The 15,379-nt window shown below is 42.7% G+C and overlaps 1 protein-coding gene across 1 annotated transcript in view; it reads left to right on the top strand.

The window, feature by feature from the left end:
• Window positions 1–15,379, top strand: part of MYBPC1 (myosin binding protein C1) — a 95,237-nt gene that overhangs the window by 66,777 nt on the left and 13,081 nt on the right. The window contains exons 20-27 of the mRNA XM_070410908.1: window positions 778–882; window positions 1,659–1,847; window positions 3,497–3,631; window positions 6,744–6,800; window positions 7,632–7,799; window positions 10,581–10,669; window positions 13,510–13,705; window positions 14,641–14,780. Coding sequence (XP_070267009.1) covers window positions 778–882; window positions 1,659–1,847; window positions 3,497–3,631; window positions 6,744–6,800; window positions 7,632–7,799; window positions 10,581–10,669; window positions 13,510–13,705; window positions 14,641–14,780 — 1,079 coding nt within the window. The remainder of the gene's footprint in view (window positions 1–777; window positions 883–1,658; window positions 1,848–3,496; window positions 3,632–6,743; window positions 6,801–7,631; window positions 7,800–10,580; window positions 10,670–13,509; window positions 13,706–14,640; window positions 14,781–15,379) is intronic.

Here is a 15,379-nt window from a genome sequence, read left to right on the forward strand (position 1 = left end):
TAGCCATTCTGGGTGCTGGTCAGTAGCTCTTCATAGTCATATTCCCTTTCGGTGTCCTCTAAAGTTACTGAAACAAATGTTAAATAATTTCCCACATCACAATCATTATAGAGGAGTAAGATCTGTCTTGGTCCTTCGATGACCATCTAAGTACATTTTTCCTGAGCCTGAATCCAAGTGAAATGAGTCTAGCAGATTATTGGTGATCCTAGGTTTCATGAACTCTTTATCGCACTTCAGATGTCCCTGAAACATATTTCAAATTGACCATAAACTAAGGTCATTTTATCAGGCACTGAACTATATTTACATGACATGGTGACTTATCATTTTTACTTGGATTTTTATCAGTGAACATCTTGAATCTTCCAACTATTGTAAAATTCACAATAAACCATCCTGGATTCAGTTCTGCTGGAAGTTCACTTTGTAGTTAAAAAAAAAAAGAAAACAAAATCACATTGGACATTACTTAGTTACTATTCTCAAGGTAAAGAATAAGAGTTTTGGGTTCCATGTGGGGCTTGTTATCTAAGTTGTGACACTACTTTAAAGGATTCTTATTTTTAATTTTTATTTGGCTTACCTTCTCTTATCTCAGATGAAGCATGAGTTTTTGCCCAAATTAGTTACTAAGTGCTTTTCAGTAAACATGCAAAAGTTCACAGAAATAACACTACTTCTATGATTATCACCAAAAAGCACATTTTTCCAATTAACTTTTTTCTTTGCACGTGCTCTCTCTCTTATTTTATTCTATGTTTTTGCTTGCTACAGACATCCCTGATCCTCCAGTGGCACCGAATGTGACAGATGTGGGAGATGATTGGTGCATCATGAACTGGGAGCCTCCTGCCTACGATGGAGGGTCCCCAATCTTAGGTAACTGCATTCTGGTCAGTCTGTGGAACTGCCACTGGAGTGGTGTCCTCAATGCACGTCAGTACAGAGTACATTAAAAATTAGTACAGAGTACATTAAAAATGTGGTATTTAGAAGAAAATTTATTATACTGTCTTTACATATCTTTTCAAAATGAAATACTGTATTTTAGGATGCTCTGTACGTATTCAAGGGTTTTAATAACCCTGATGAATATTGTATGATTGTGGGTTCTTTTTTTTTTTGGTTGACATTTATATTTGACATAATATTTAATTATATTGAAACACTGTGAGTCTAACTTTAAACCATTCTAGTAAGTAAATGTCTAGTTTTGTAGAATTATGTCTATGGAGAAATTTATTTTAGAGTTAAATACTTAGAGAATTTGCTTTCCCTAAGGAACAAAAACTCTTTTCTACTTACTCAAGAAACTGGTCATTTCCCCTTCATATTGTTTGGACTAAATCTATTGCTCACCTATACCAACTCTATAAGTTGGTATGACCTACATATCTATTATCTATTTTTCTCTTTTCTTCTTAGTACAATTCTAATTTTTTTCTAGTCCTGTTATTTTTCTTTCTCCTATGCTGTTAATACTTGTATTCCCTATAATCTCAAACAACTGATGAAACAAGGTGGTTTAGAAATGACATACATTGACTTAGAGTGCAGAGAATATTGGAAAATTGATGAACTTCTAATATCTGACAAAGTATAGTTTTGGAAACCAAGAGGAAAAAACTTGCTTTTCTATTTTATGTCATCTGTAGGATACTTTATTGAGAGGAAAAAAAAGCAAAGCTCCAGGTGGATGAGGCTGAACTTTGAGCTCTGCAAAGAAACAACTTTTGAGCCCAAAAAAATGATTGAAGGTGTGGCCTACGAGGTCCGTATCTTTGCCGTCAATGCCATCGGCATCTCCAAGCCCAGTATGCCCTCCAAGCCATTCGTTCCTTTGGGTAAGTCAGGAGAGATGTGTTCTTGTCCTGGAAATCATTACGCCAGATTGTGACTGCTTCCTTCCGACCTCCAACTGGAGCCGATCTGGAGGCTTCTTAGAGTGGTGGGTGAGCAGGAGGGTGGAGGTGGTTAGGAGTAGTTTTCTGACTAAGAAATTTGGTAGAGTTGAATTTCTTCCTAATGTTGGCCCTGGAATTCATGACCAGAATTCCAATGACAGCTGTGGGTGGCTCCAGTTTCTGCTCCCCACCGAAAGCATGTTGCTGAACTCTCTGACACATGACCACACGCCATTTGTCCTTCTGAAGGTATAACCCAGCACCTTGTGTAAACACTGTAACTACAACAGATTGAGATCATTCAACAAAACACGCTTCAGAACTAGTCTTTGCTTTACAAGCACATCTTAAGTGTTATCTATTGAACCAAAAAAGTCAGTTCAGCAAAGACAAAGAAACAGAAGGTGAGGGCTTCGCTATTTTATGGTAGTGAATTTTTTTTTCAACAGAAAGACTTAATACAAGAGTTTGTACTTTAGAGAGTTATGGGAAATGTATTCTAGATCATTAGATTCCAAACTGACTTTTTTCTAACTTCCTAGGGCCTCCCAGACTCCACACTAACCTCCCAAATTGGAGGGAACGTGTGGCAACATTTTAAAATATTTCCATGTTGCCCAGCCAGTTTTGCTCAGTGGTTAAGCATTGACCTGTGAACTAGGAGGTCATGCCTGGGTTGTGAGCTCAATCCCCAGTGTGGGGCATGTATGAGGCAGCCGATCAATGATTCTCTCTCATCTTTGATGTTTCTATCTCTCTCCCTTTCCCTTCCTCTCTGAAATTAGTTCTATATAATAAAAGCCTAATATGCTAAGTGTTTGGTCATCTGTTCAACCAATCAAAGCATAATATGCTAATGATATGCTAAAGCTGCTCAACCCCTAGGTATGACATGCACTGACCATGAGGGGGCAGATGCTCCAATTAGTAGGTTAGCTTGCTGCTGGCGTCTGGCTGATCGGGACTGAGTGAGATGGACCAGACATGCCCTGGAGCCCTCCCATGGTCCCTCCCTGCCTGGCTAACCTCCTGCATCCCTCCCTGGCCTGTGCCCTCTCACAATCCAGGACCCCTCAGGGGGATATCAGAGAGCCATTTTCGGCCCAATCCTGCTCAATGCAGGAGCTGCCCCTGGTGGTCAGTTCACTCCCACAGGGGGAATGCTGCTCAGCCAGAAGCTGGGCTTATGACTGGCGAGCCTAGTGGCAGTGGCGGGAGCCTCTCCTGCCTCTGTGGCAGCATTAAGGATGTCCAATTGCCAGCCTAAGCCATCAGTTGGACATCCCCCAAGGGCTCCTGGACTGTGAGAGGGCGCAGGCTGAGCTGAGGGACACACCCCCCCCCCCCCCCTGCACAAATTTCGTGCATCAGGCCTCTAGAAAAAATATATTTTTAAAAATAAAATGTTTCCATGTCTGGCAGATCTTTGCACACAACATATGCTTGAGGAGTCTTCATTTAATTTTACTAAGACATGGGTCTTCTGTGTATATTTTTATTTGTATCCTAGCTCATTTTATTACCATTCCTGGTGCCATAAACTCTGCAGATAATAATTTCTTCTTTTTCTCTCTCTTTTATCTTTGAAGCTGTAACCAGCCCCCCTACACTTCTGGCTGTTGACAATGTAACTGACACCACTGTCACAATGAAGTGGCGGCCCCCAGATCAGATCGGTGCCGCAGGTTTAGATGGCTATGTGCTAGAGTATTGCCTTGAAGGAAGTAAGTACAACTCGTGGTTAAAATGAATACCATCATCACTAGGTGAGATATGCTCCCCCTTTCTTTAGTTTCTCTCTCTTGGGAACTCATCTCCTGCCTACTGAAAATGACAAGCCAAAGGTCATCCTTCTAAGATGGATAAAAATTTAGCCCTTCTTTGATACTCGAGGCTAGCAAATTAAGATCTCAAAAATATTCTACCTTGGCTGCCCGATTGGACAGCACCATTGATCTAAGTCAAGATATAGGAGGGAGGGGGTCCTGAAAATAGTTCAGGGACTTCCAGTTCTTGAATTTGTGGAATTAAATTGTACCAAAGCAAAATAAAACTCTAGTTAGAAAGAAGCGAATTAGAAATTCTCAACCCTAAACTGAGCAGAGGTCAGCAATCAGAAGAGCTGCCTCTTTCTGGGGAATAAAGAGTGACTACATACTAGTATTTGGCTCTTTGGTGATCATCCCCTGCCTTCTAAAGTGGGAAACCAAGAGGGAGAAGAAGAATTAAGGACAACTTTTTAGTGTTGAAAGGAAGCAGCGTTAAATCCCACATGGGGCACCAAATGGATTGCCCATGTGGCAGTAATTTCTCTCAGGGCTTTGGATACCTAAAAATTTAATCACTCAAATTTAGGAGCAGGAAAGAAACAGGAAAACAATTGCTGATAAAAATCATAGAAAAAGAGAAAGTGGCACAAGAAAATATGGGCCAGAGTGTACCGAAAACCAAAGAAAGAGGTGAAACTCAGTGAAAGCCTCTAATGTTTCTTGATTTCTTCCTTGTCATGGTTTGAAAATATGTGAATCAAACTGCCCCAGCTCTGGACTCGGGCTCCATTCTAGACAATGGTAGATAAACCACCCTCAGGGAAGCACATTCATATCCACAAAGGATGAGCCAAGGGGTAGCCTTCAGAAAAACTCTTTGGACCCCAAACTTTCACTTGGATCTTACATGAAGGACAGAGAGAGACCACAGGGCACATTTGGGAAATCACGAGTGTGACTCCAAATGCACCTCCCCAGGAGGCAACACCAGGATGGAGAAGAAACTTCTTATGAAGAGAAAACTGCTGAGAAAGAAACCCCTGGCCCTGGATTGGGGCACCTGTGGAAATGACCAGGGGTGGTCAGGTGGAGAGGAAGGGGAGGGGGGACGAAGCCTCCTGGTAACACTCAGTTCCATTTACATGCGCTGCGCTCACAGAGCAGGAGGTTTATTTCTCTGGGGCTTAGAAAGCCACTAACCAAAACCAGGGGGACATTCTAAGAAAGTTCCCAGAGTTATCCCAGCATGGGAGGGGGGCAACAGAGAAATTCTTGAGAACTTAATATGGTTGATTCCCATTGCATTCCCCCCGCCCCACTGTTTCAAAAAAATCATGAGCACTTCACTCTGTTGTCTGTATCACCCAGAATTCCCCAATCTTATATGTGTTGTGGCTGCTGACCACAAACATTTTGTATATGTATGACCCGGAGCAAATTCTTTACTCTTTTCTTTCTGATAGGTTTAAAAAGTAAGAAGATACAGCAAAATGATACATGGCTGTCATTTTGATGTTGCCCACCTTAGATAAAATACAACGAAGTGTATTTTACATGATTTTGTGTGTGGTCTGTGTAGATATATATGTATAAGCTTATACATATATATATGTACACAGTCATTATTATGTATATATTTTGCCACATAACGTTTTGGAATTAGCTTTCTATGGAACGTGTACATCTTTCTTCTTGCAGTCTTTTCTTACTTCTTTCATGTGGCTGACCTATTCTTCATTCTCTTTTAATGGCTGTTGTCCTCCAGACTAATTTTCTGTAGTGTTTAATGCTTTTCGACATGTCAGGTTTTATTCTGTAAGAGAACTCTTCCTTTCATAAGATGGTGTGTTGGTTTTGACTCTGCCTTTCTCTTGTTTGGTTTTCTTTTTGGTGTTGTTTTTTTTAACGCCTGCAGCATTTTACTCTTCTCTGTTTTCTTCCTTCAGTCTCGCTCCTTCTTCTCTTTGCTTCCCTCAGCGAAAGTGGTTCAGAGGTGAAGGGCTCAGCTAGATTTGTTCCCCTAGGGTCCCATTGCATCCTGTTTTCTCTTGAAATTTTCTTCTTTACTAGTTCTTTGCTCTTTCGTGCACGTTTTCTGCCTCCTGATTTCACTTGCTCATCAGTTGTCTCTTGACTATGAAAATGTCAACACAGTAGTTCCCAAACCAAGCATTGGCTTAAAGACGTATCTCTTTTTCCAAGTCCTAAGTAATTTTTATTATCTATATACACTCCCAGCCACCAGGATATTCTGGCTTCCTGCTCCTTCTCCCTGATACTAGTACTCCTAGAAGGGTTGGAATAAGACAGAAGAGAAAGTTCTATGGGAGCCAGTGTAGTCCCCACTCCCCCGGTACCCAGAAAGTCATCATGCCAAACCAGTGGGGTGTGCCCATGACCCCCCCCACCCCTGTGAGCCAGCACCATCTCCTCCACTTTTGCAGAATGCAGAGACCAGCTGGCTCCCTTGTCTTCTTGACCAACAGCTTACTCTCATGGCAACCAGGGGCTGCCTCCTCAGCGGCTGGGGCAGTTTCCATTTCCTTTGAGAATTAGAGCCCTGGTAAGACAGGGTGGGCCTTATTATGAGTGTCCTCACTCCCAGCCTGATGCATGAGCCCCATCACGGGAGCACTTCATTGCCCGGGAACTTGGAGGACCCGCCCAGGCTGGGGTGGCTGGGGCAGGAGCAAGGATGGACTGTTCCACCGTGCACTGCTCCCCTGTGGAGTCCAAGGCCTGCTCCTCCTTTCTCTTCAGGGTCTTGCCTGGTTCTTCTCTACCTCTTGCTCCCACAGCCGGAGGTGCTTCAGGCTCCTTTCTCATCCTCTTCTCTGTGGCCAGTGCCACAGGACAAAGACCACAGTCTGAACAAAGCAGGCCATGCCCCTCCTCAGGAACCCGTCCTGCCCCCCTAACGTGTTTGGTCTCTTCCGTCACTGCTCTGAAGACAAATATCTTTGCATACTTTGCATACTTTACTAACAGAGAATGCTGACTACTGATACATAGTCTTCTGGTGTGACAGTGGGTGTCTTTAATTAATTTTAATGACGGATTCCCAAAGGTACATCAGCAAAACAGTCTGATGAAAATGGGGAGGCTGCATATGATCTGTCGTCAGGTAAAGTATTCTTTGAAAGCTTTCACACTTTCTTACTCTATGATAAGGTTTCTGGGAATGCCCATAACCCAGCATGAAGTACACCCACCGTCCATACACACAAGAAAAGTCCTTTTAGAGATGGAGGGGGGCGGGGGCGGGCAGTGAGTTCATAATCTGGGATCCAAGCCTTCTTTTGTCCTGTGGGCATAATGCGTAGGAACTGTTAGAAGCTGACATAGTTATTAGCCCTGGATGCTGGCTTGAGGTGGAAGAATTGTGCCAACTCCTTAGGAGGTCTTGGCCCCTGTGCTTCGTTTCCACCTTCGTGGGTATATGCGTACTGTCTTCGTAAATGGGAGCATGATCGATTCCCTGTCCTCATGTTTGCATTTCATAGTAATAAACTAGCATCTGATAGTAATAAACTATTACTGGATTATATGAATGGAAATTTACTATAAAATTCCGTCTCTCATTCATAAGAATAACGTTTTCCTGTGTTTCTGAACTTTAATGTATATGGATGGCTAGATATCATGGTTACATCCTTCATTGTACAATTGCTGCCAAATTCTTGGGAACAGTTATTATGCAAGTGACCCTAGTATCCTGAATAGAGGTTTTTTCAGAAATAACAGAATCTGATTGTCCTTCTTCCTGTTATTTGCATTAGCCAGTATAGGCCATTTTTTCATTTAAGTCTGAAAAATGCCCAGCCACACACGTGATCTGAGTCCAGGCCAAATGATTTAATTATGAGTAAAATACTAATTTGGAGTTGACTGTACCAGTTAAGATGATTGTTTCTCTAAACACCGTTCTGCCTTCTTTTTCTTTTGTGGATTTTAGCTGAGGACTGGATAGTTGCAAACACAGATCTGATCGACAAGACCAAGTTCACCATCACGGGTCTGCCCACGGATGCAAAGATCTTTGTGCGTGTGAAGGCTGTGAACGCAGCCGGTGCCAGCGAGCCCAAGTACTACTCTCAGCCCATCCTTGTGAAGGAAATCATAGGTAGGTGGTGAGCCTTTCAACATGTTATCTCCCTTTTACATTATTTGCTTTTATTTCTTAAATCCCTTTCTCTTTCAAAACTTTCTATTTTGTTATCACTCCTTTGATATTGTATTCATGCTTCCTGGGAGTTAAAAATAACAAAACGGCCCAGCCAGTATGTCTCAGTGGTTGAGCACTGACCCATGCACCAAAAGGTCACTGGTTAGATTCCCCGTCAGGGCACATGCCTGTGTTGCAGGCTCCATCTCCAGTAGCGGGTGTGCAGGAGGTAGCTGATCAATGATGTTTCTCTCTCATTGAAGTTTCTATCTCTCCCTCTCTCTACAGTCACTAAAAACATATTTTAAAATTAAAACAAAAACAAAACCACAGCTCTTTTCAGGCAGTGTGGAGGGTAGCCTGGGTTTATACCTTGGTATAAGGACCAGTTAGTTAACCTCACTGGGGTTCTTCACCATTGATTGAGAGAGAGAGAGAGAGAGAGAGAGAGAGAGAGAGAGAACTAGTAATCTGGACACACTATTTGACAGCTGCTCTAATGATGTGAAAGTGGTCATGGGTAAAACCGCTGGTGCCTTAGCGTGGATCAAGTCGGTGCCACCAACTGTTACTCTTTCTTATCTTCCTCCCCACCATGCACTTGCAGCTAAAATAAAAGAGCCAGTGTTGCCTTGGAGTGTTCTTGATGTGGCATAAAATCACTAGTATTATTAAAGCTTGGTGCTTGAGTACACTTTTTTTTTCTATACTTTGCGACAATAAAACGCACAGTATGCATGACGCCTTGTGCTGTGGACCGTAGTACAATGGTTGTTTCTAGGGAACGCCCTCGTGCAACTGAATTAGAGGCCAAACTAGTGACTTGTTTCATGAAATTCCATTTTTACTTGAAAGAATGACTATGTGACAAACAATGTCTTGTCAGATTTGGTTACCTGGCAGACATTTTCTAGAAAATGAATGGCGTGAGCCTGTCACTTCAAGGAAAACCACTTATGCTATTTGTTGTCAACTGGTCAATGAAATAAAGAAGAGCTTTTCAGCAAAAAATTAGAATTTTGGGGAAATGTTATCCATCACCATGGACTTGACAGCTCTCTAAAACTTAAAAATGTTTCCATCATTTATTAGCTATGTGGTCTCGGGTAAGAGACTTGATCTTTCTGAACCTTGATTTCTTCATCGGCAAGATGGAGATAGCAATAGTTTTTACTACCTCAAGAGGGGTGAGAATTAAAGAAATGAATCCACATTGCTTGTTTCACAGAGTGCTAAGCCCTCAGCATGTGTGAGCTTTTATTAGGATGATGGTTCAGTTTGCTGACGAACCTGACTGAGTCTCTTTTTCCTCACATGTTAAGTTAGGGAGTTGGAGGACCTCCAGGATTTCTTCCAACCCCAACATTCGGTCCTCATCATCGACATCATTAATATCATCATTATCTCCTTAAATTTGCTACTATTCTTTTTTAAATATATGTTATTAATTTCAGAGAGGAAGGGAGAGGGAGAGATAGAAACATTATGATGAGAGAGAATCATTGATCAGCTGCCTCCTGCACGCGCCCCCCCGCGCGCACACACACACACACACACACACACACACCCTTACTGGGGATCGAGCCTGCAACCCGGGCCTGTGCTATGACCGGGAGTTGAACCATGACCTCCTGGTTCATAGTTCAATGCTCAACCACTGAGCCATGCCGGCTGGGCTAAAGTTTACTATTCTTGACCATTATGCTAAATGCTTTACGTGGATAGCATTATTTCATCCTCACAACAATCCTACAAATTAGATGCTGTTATCATCCTGCATTTACAGAACAGGAGTCTGTGACCAGATCAATCTGCTACGTGTCTGATCTATTGTCTGTGACTCTGCAGTCTGTACTTCTCAGCAGAGCATAGACCCTCAGGCTGACTCCAGGTTCTAATCCTGCCTGTGTCGCCAAGAGCAAGTTCCTTAACTCCTATGCTCCCATTTCTTTGTCATAAAGTAAAAGCAGTACATAGCCCCTACGGTGGCAAAGAGGTTTAAATTGGTCCCATCATGAAAAGCATTTAGTCCAGTGTCTGTCACATATGAGCACCCAAGTGATGAGACCTACATCATCCCTCTCATGGTGTGAAAGTGGATGTGGGTGAGCCCATGAGCCTTTGACTCCCTGCTCCTAATGGGTTTACAGCAATATGTTCTAGTATCTTCTTGGTGTTGAACTAATGCACATTAATACACAGTAGGCTAGAGTTGCCCATTATGCAGTTCATGATAGCACAAGGGAGAAAGTTACTATAAAATGCCAACAGAATCAATCATCTCAATAGCAAGTCCTCGGTGCTAAATCTCTTCTTTTTTTTTTTTTTCTGGTAAGAAAGAATAGGCAGTCCTACCAGCTAATGTGGTGTCTATAGACCTTAAATGGATTGTTCATTGGAGAATATACTCCCTGTTGGAAACTATGAAAAATATGTACAAGGTCCCAAGAGAAAATTTGGTAGTTTTCTATAAAGTCGCTTTAGACTTATAACGGCAATAAAAATAGGAAGTTGCAATAAAATCAAAGAGGTCAAGGATAAATTTTTTTTGTGTTAAACTGTTAAAACATTTCTTGGAAGAAAACATTTGGAACCAGAGTTACCATATATTATCTATTAGTGGCCTATCTAAGTTTTCCTGCAAAGGCGAGCAGTGAGCATCACAGCAGTATGCCAATATAAGGCTAATTCCAGTGTACTCTACTGATCACAAAATTGTGCTCTGCTCCTCTCACTCAGAGCCTCCAAAGATTCGCATCCCACGGCACCTGAAGCAAACCTACATCCGCAGAGTTGGAGAAGCTGTCAACCTGGTTATACCTTTCCAGGTAACAAATCAGGGCTCGCTCATTTTCTCTTGCAATGCTGGGGTGTTTAAGAAGACAGGGGAGATGCTCTAGTGTTGACGTCATCAGGACTCAGGATTTCCTCCAAGGGAGACAGCTAAATAAGGGAAGAGATTTGGGGAGTGACGATCTGCTGCTGTGAAAGAGAAATCTATAAAACCGTCATAGATGTTCCCTCTGCATGACACAAATGAGACCTGCAGCTCTGGGACTCTGGTGGGGCAGGGAGGAAACACCGAGGAGAACCCAAAACAAGAAATGCTTGGAGACTCTCTCTGGCCCTACACATCTGTAAAACTGACCTTCATTCGCAGCGAAGTTCTCAGGAAAACAACATGGGATTACTTCTCACCATTACCCCAAACCAAGCAGAATTCCAATAAGAGACATTACTGAAATTTGATGTCTCAATGCCACTAACTGAAAAAAAATGTGAACATTGTTAAATCATTGCTCCAGCGAAAGAATTTGTTATTTATAAGATTAATTAGACTTTGCCTGCAGTAGTCAGTTTTGGTCTCTCTCTCTCTCTCTTTCTCTCTCTCTCTCTCTCACACACACACACACACACTGCATCATCACACCCTTATTTAACACCTTTTTTTTTTTTTGTGCCTCTGTTTAATGGAACTTTCTGTGATGGAGGAAATGTTTATATATTCGCTCTCCAACACGGTAACCAGCAGCCAAATGTGGCTGTTGAACACTTGAAATGTGCAACTAGGAACTAGTGTGAATTTTCAATTTTTTAAAATTATAACTAATTTCAGTTTAGCCACATGTTGCTATTATATCAGACAGCATGGCCTTAGAATTTGGGTCCCTGTGCACATTTGAAAACACACACACACGCACACACACACGCACAACAGCGTTCATTCAAACTCAGAGCCCCATAAAAACCAAACTAACAAGACAGTCAACTCAAGCCATGGGGCCCACACCTTAGAAGAGGCAGTTTGTTATCTTCCACATACACCCTGCATGAAATCAGAATGGAAGCCAGGGAGGACGTGAGTGTAAGCACAGTAGAGGGGGAAGGAGATGACTTGGCAAGGTTCCTCCCACTTCCCTCCTCCACAGGCTCAGATAAAAGCAGGAGTTGAGACAAGGCAGCACTCAGGACTCAGCCCCAGTGCTGGACTGGAGCTGCTGAATCATTTCTATCACTAGGGCTGATCCCAGATCTTGGGCGTCTGTGTGTTTCATTTCTGTCACTGGGTCTGGGAGAGGAAAGAGCATGAGAACAGGGACCTCATAGGTATTGCCTCCCAGGGGCTGCTTAGCTGCCAGGAAGGGGCTGACAAGACTGCTCCATGTTTGTATCACCTCTAGACTTCTCATAGGCATTTTCTCATTTAATTTGAAAAAAATACCTTGTGAGGCAGGAAGGGCAGATTTCTTTATCCTCATTTGAAAAGAGAAGAAACTGATGGCCAGAGAAGTTAAGTGACTTGCCCAAGGTCACACAGCAAGTAAATGGTAGTACCAAGAGCAGAGTCTATGTCTCCTGACACTTAATCCAGTGCTTTTCTTACTTTATAGGTTCTCAGAGAACTCAATAACCCCTCCCCCTCCCCCAGTAGTTATTAAGAGCAAAGTTTAAGGAAAGACCTGGAATTGTTTTTCCTTTTCTTAACCATTTGTTCTCTCCTTTCCCTGTGCAAGTCTAAGCACCCCAGCCATTCTTTCAGCTCTGTGGGCGGGGGTTTGATGTGTGTCTTTCACATGCCTTATCAATAAGCCACACTAGGAGCCGGAGGAAGGCCATGCCTCACCGGACTGAATGAATGTTTGGTTCCCACCTTCAGGGTGAGCCTGGGAGCTCAGGAATCCTAGGAAGTTTCTTTGTCATATAAACTGAAACTCATGTCCATGAGTGAGATTATAATTTTTCAAAGTCTGCTTTTTTTTAAATTGATTTATTTCAGAGAGGAAAGTAGAAGAGAGAGAGAGAGAAAAAAAACACGTCAATGATGAGAGAGAACCATTGATTGGCTGCCTCCTGCACGTCCTTCCCCTGGGGATCGAGCCCAAAACCCAGGCATGTGAAACACTGACCGGGAATCAGACTGCAGCCTCCCAGTTCATAGGTCAACATTCAACTACTGAGCCACTCTGGCTGGGCACAAAGTCTGCTTGGAGCGAATAGTTTCAGCAGCTATTAAAAAAAGTGAATTATAGACAAGTCTGAAATGAGCTGGAATAAAAGGTGGAATAATGATCATTCACATTTAGATGATATTAATAAAACACTTACGTAGTGTACAGAAGCTTTCAAAGAACTTATCTTTATAACCACCCTGTGAGGCAGTACTGTCCTTATTTTACAAATTGGGAAACTGAGGCACAGAGAGCTTAAGTAACTTGCCCGAGGAAACACAGCTATTCAGTGGTGGAATCAGAATCCAAATATAGATTCCAGGGCCCCAGGGCCCATGCTCTTGACCCTTATGCTGTGCTCTGCAGGCTTTGGCGCTCTTGAGACCAGCCTGTAAAACCTGGTTCTAATGCTTCCTTAGCTGCAAGGCCTTGGGCAAGTCATTTAACTCCTTATCCAAAAAATGAGGATAATGATACCATCTTGATGTGAAGATTACGGGAAATAATAAACTTCATGTACCTAATGCAGTGCCTTGTACGCAGAATATAACTAAGGCAGCGAGAATTACTGTTGTTGCTATAGTTGCCCACCACCAGGCTCTTTGCCAACTTTGCCTTGAACAGAGCAAGACGCTGTCATTTTTTTTGTAATAGTAGAAAAAAAATCTTGAGACAATCTGATTTCCCTCCCCCTCTACTTTCTCTGTCTTCCTTTTTAGGGAAAACCAAGACCAGAATTAACTTGGAAGAAGGATGGCGCCGAAATTGATAAAAATCAAATCAACATTCGCAACTCTGAGACTGACACGATCATATTTATCAGAAAAGCGGAGAGGAGCCACTCAGGGAAATACGATCTGGAAGTCAAAGTGGAGAAATTCGTGGAAAATGCATCGATCGACATCCAGATCGTGGGTAGGTTTGGAAGAAGGAACTAGACCGTCCTGTCAACTCAGTATTTGGACTACTTGTCCTTGTCATTAAGGCTAAAGCAACAATTTGTGTGAGGCTGGCTCTACATAAAATTCTTTTTTAAAAATTTCGTAACATAAATTAGTAAGACTTGTTAGCATTTCAGAACAATTTTTCACTAAAAGGACTAATCATGGGAGATGGGGCATCTATATTAAAGAAAATTGGAGATGGAGGTTCAATATTAAAGAAAATTAATGGATGCCCTAGCCGGTTTGGCTCAGTGGATAGAGCGTCGGCCTGTGGACTCAAGGGCCCCGGGTTCGATTCCGGTCAAGGGCATGTACCTTGGTTGCGGGCACGTCCCCAGTGGGGAGTGTGCAGGAGGCAGCTGATCGATGTTTCTCTCTCATCGATGTTTCTGACTCTCTATCCCTCTCCCTTCCTCTCTGTAAAAAATCAATAAAATATATTTTAAAAAAAAGAAAATTAATGGATATACTTTTTAGTGGAAAACATCTGTATTGCTTTACTCTGTTTCTCAATTCCTCAACAATAGAACTACTTCCTGTGTTGAATTCTTGCATAGAAAACCTTGTAGATTCTGGACACAGCCAGTATCAGCTTACATTTCCAATTAGGCAGCCTAGCCTTGTGATTCAACGCCAGTAGGCTGCCCTGGAGGGGTAGTTAATACGGTCTGAGATTTCATTTTAATTTTCTTTTCAAAATCCTTTTTCCCCTCAGGAAGATGAAAATCAAGAGTTTCCAGATAAGCTTAGCTAGAGTGCATTCCACTTCTCTGACGTTTAAGAATGGTACAAGAAATGTGGGTAGAGATGCAGGGAGGGAGGAACGTTTTGAAATGCCCTCCTGAAGCAATGCGTAGGTTGGGAGGGAAAGTGACCTTCCAGTGATGCTGTGAATTATTCCTGTAGACCGCCCGGGTCCACCCCAACTTGTGAAGATTGAGGATGTCTGGGGAGAGAATGTTGCCCTGTCATGGACACCACCAAAGGACGATGGAAATGCGGCCATTACGGGGTACACGATCCAGAAGGCTGACAAGAAGAGCATGGTAAGGCCTGCCTTTCTCTGGTTCAGCAGCAGCAAAATCACATTTCTCCAGAAGTAAAGGGGGAAGTAGGAGGTCCTCTCTCATGAGGAACCCATGGGGCCATGGAGAGATGAGCTGACTTAAGAGTCAGACTTGAATCCCAGCATTGCCGCTTCAGACCACGTGCACATGGACATCATTTTGATCTCCATCTTCCTTGTCTATCACGTAGGTTCATGAATACTTACTTTGCTTGGTTATCATGAAGCTAAAATAATTAATAATAATAATAATAATAATCTATACTAATAAAAGGGTAATATGCTAATTAGATCAGACATCCATCTGGACATCCTTCCAGACAAAGCCATGGTGGTGGGGGCCGAAGCAGAGGTTGTTAGGGGCTATCAGGCAGGCAGGCAGAGGCAGTTAGGGGTGATCAAGCAGGCAGGGGAGCAGTTAGGGGCATCAGGTAGGCAGGCCAAGTGGTTAGGTGTGATCAGGCAGGCAGGTAAGCGGTTAGGAGTCAGCAGTCCGGATTGCGAAAGAGATGTCTAACTGTGGGATCGGGCCTAAACCAGTAATCGGATATCCCCCAAGGGATCCCAGATTGGAGAGGG

Source organism: Myotis yumanensis, unplaced genomic scaffold, assembly GCF_028538775.1.
Source record: "Myotis yumanensis isolate MYYU_CA2020_CCGP unplaced genomic scaffold, mMyoYum1.0.hap1 SCAF_3, whole genome shotgun sequence".
NCBI classification, from domain to species: domain Eukaryota; kingdom Metazoa; phylum Chordata; class Mammalia; order Chiroptera; family Vespertilionidae; genus Myotis; species Myotis yumanensis.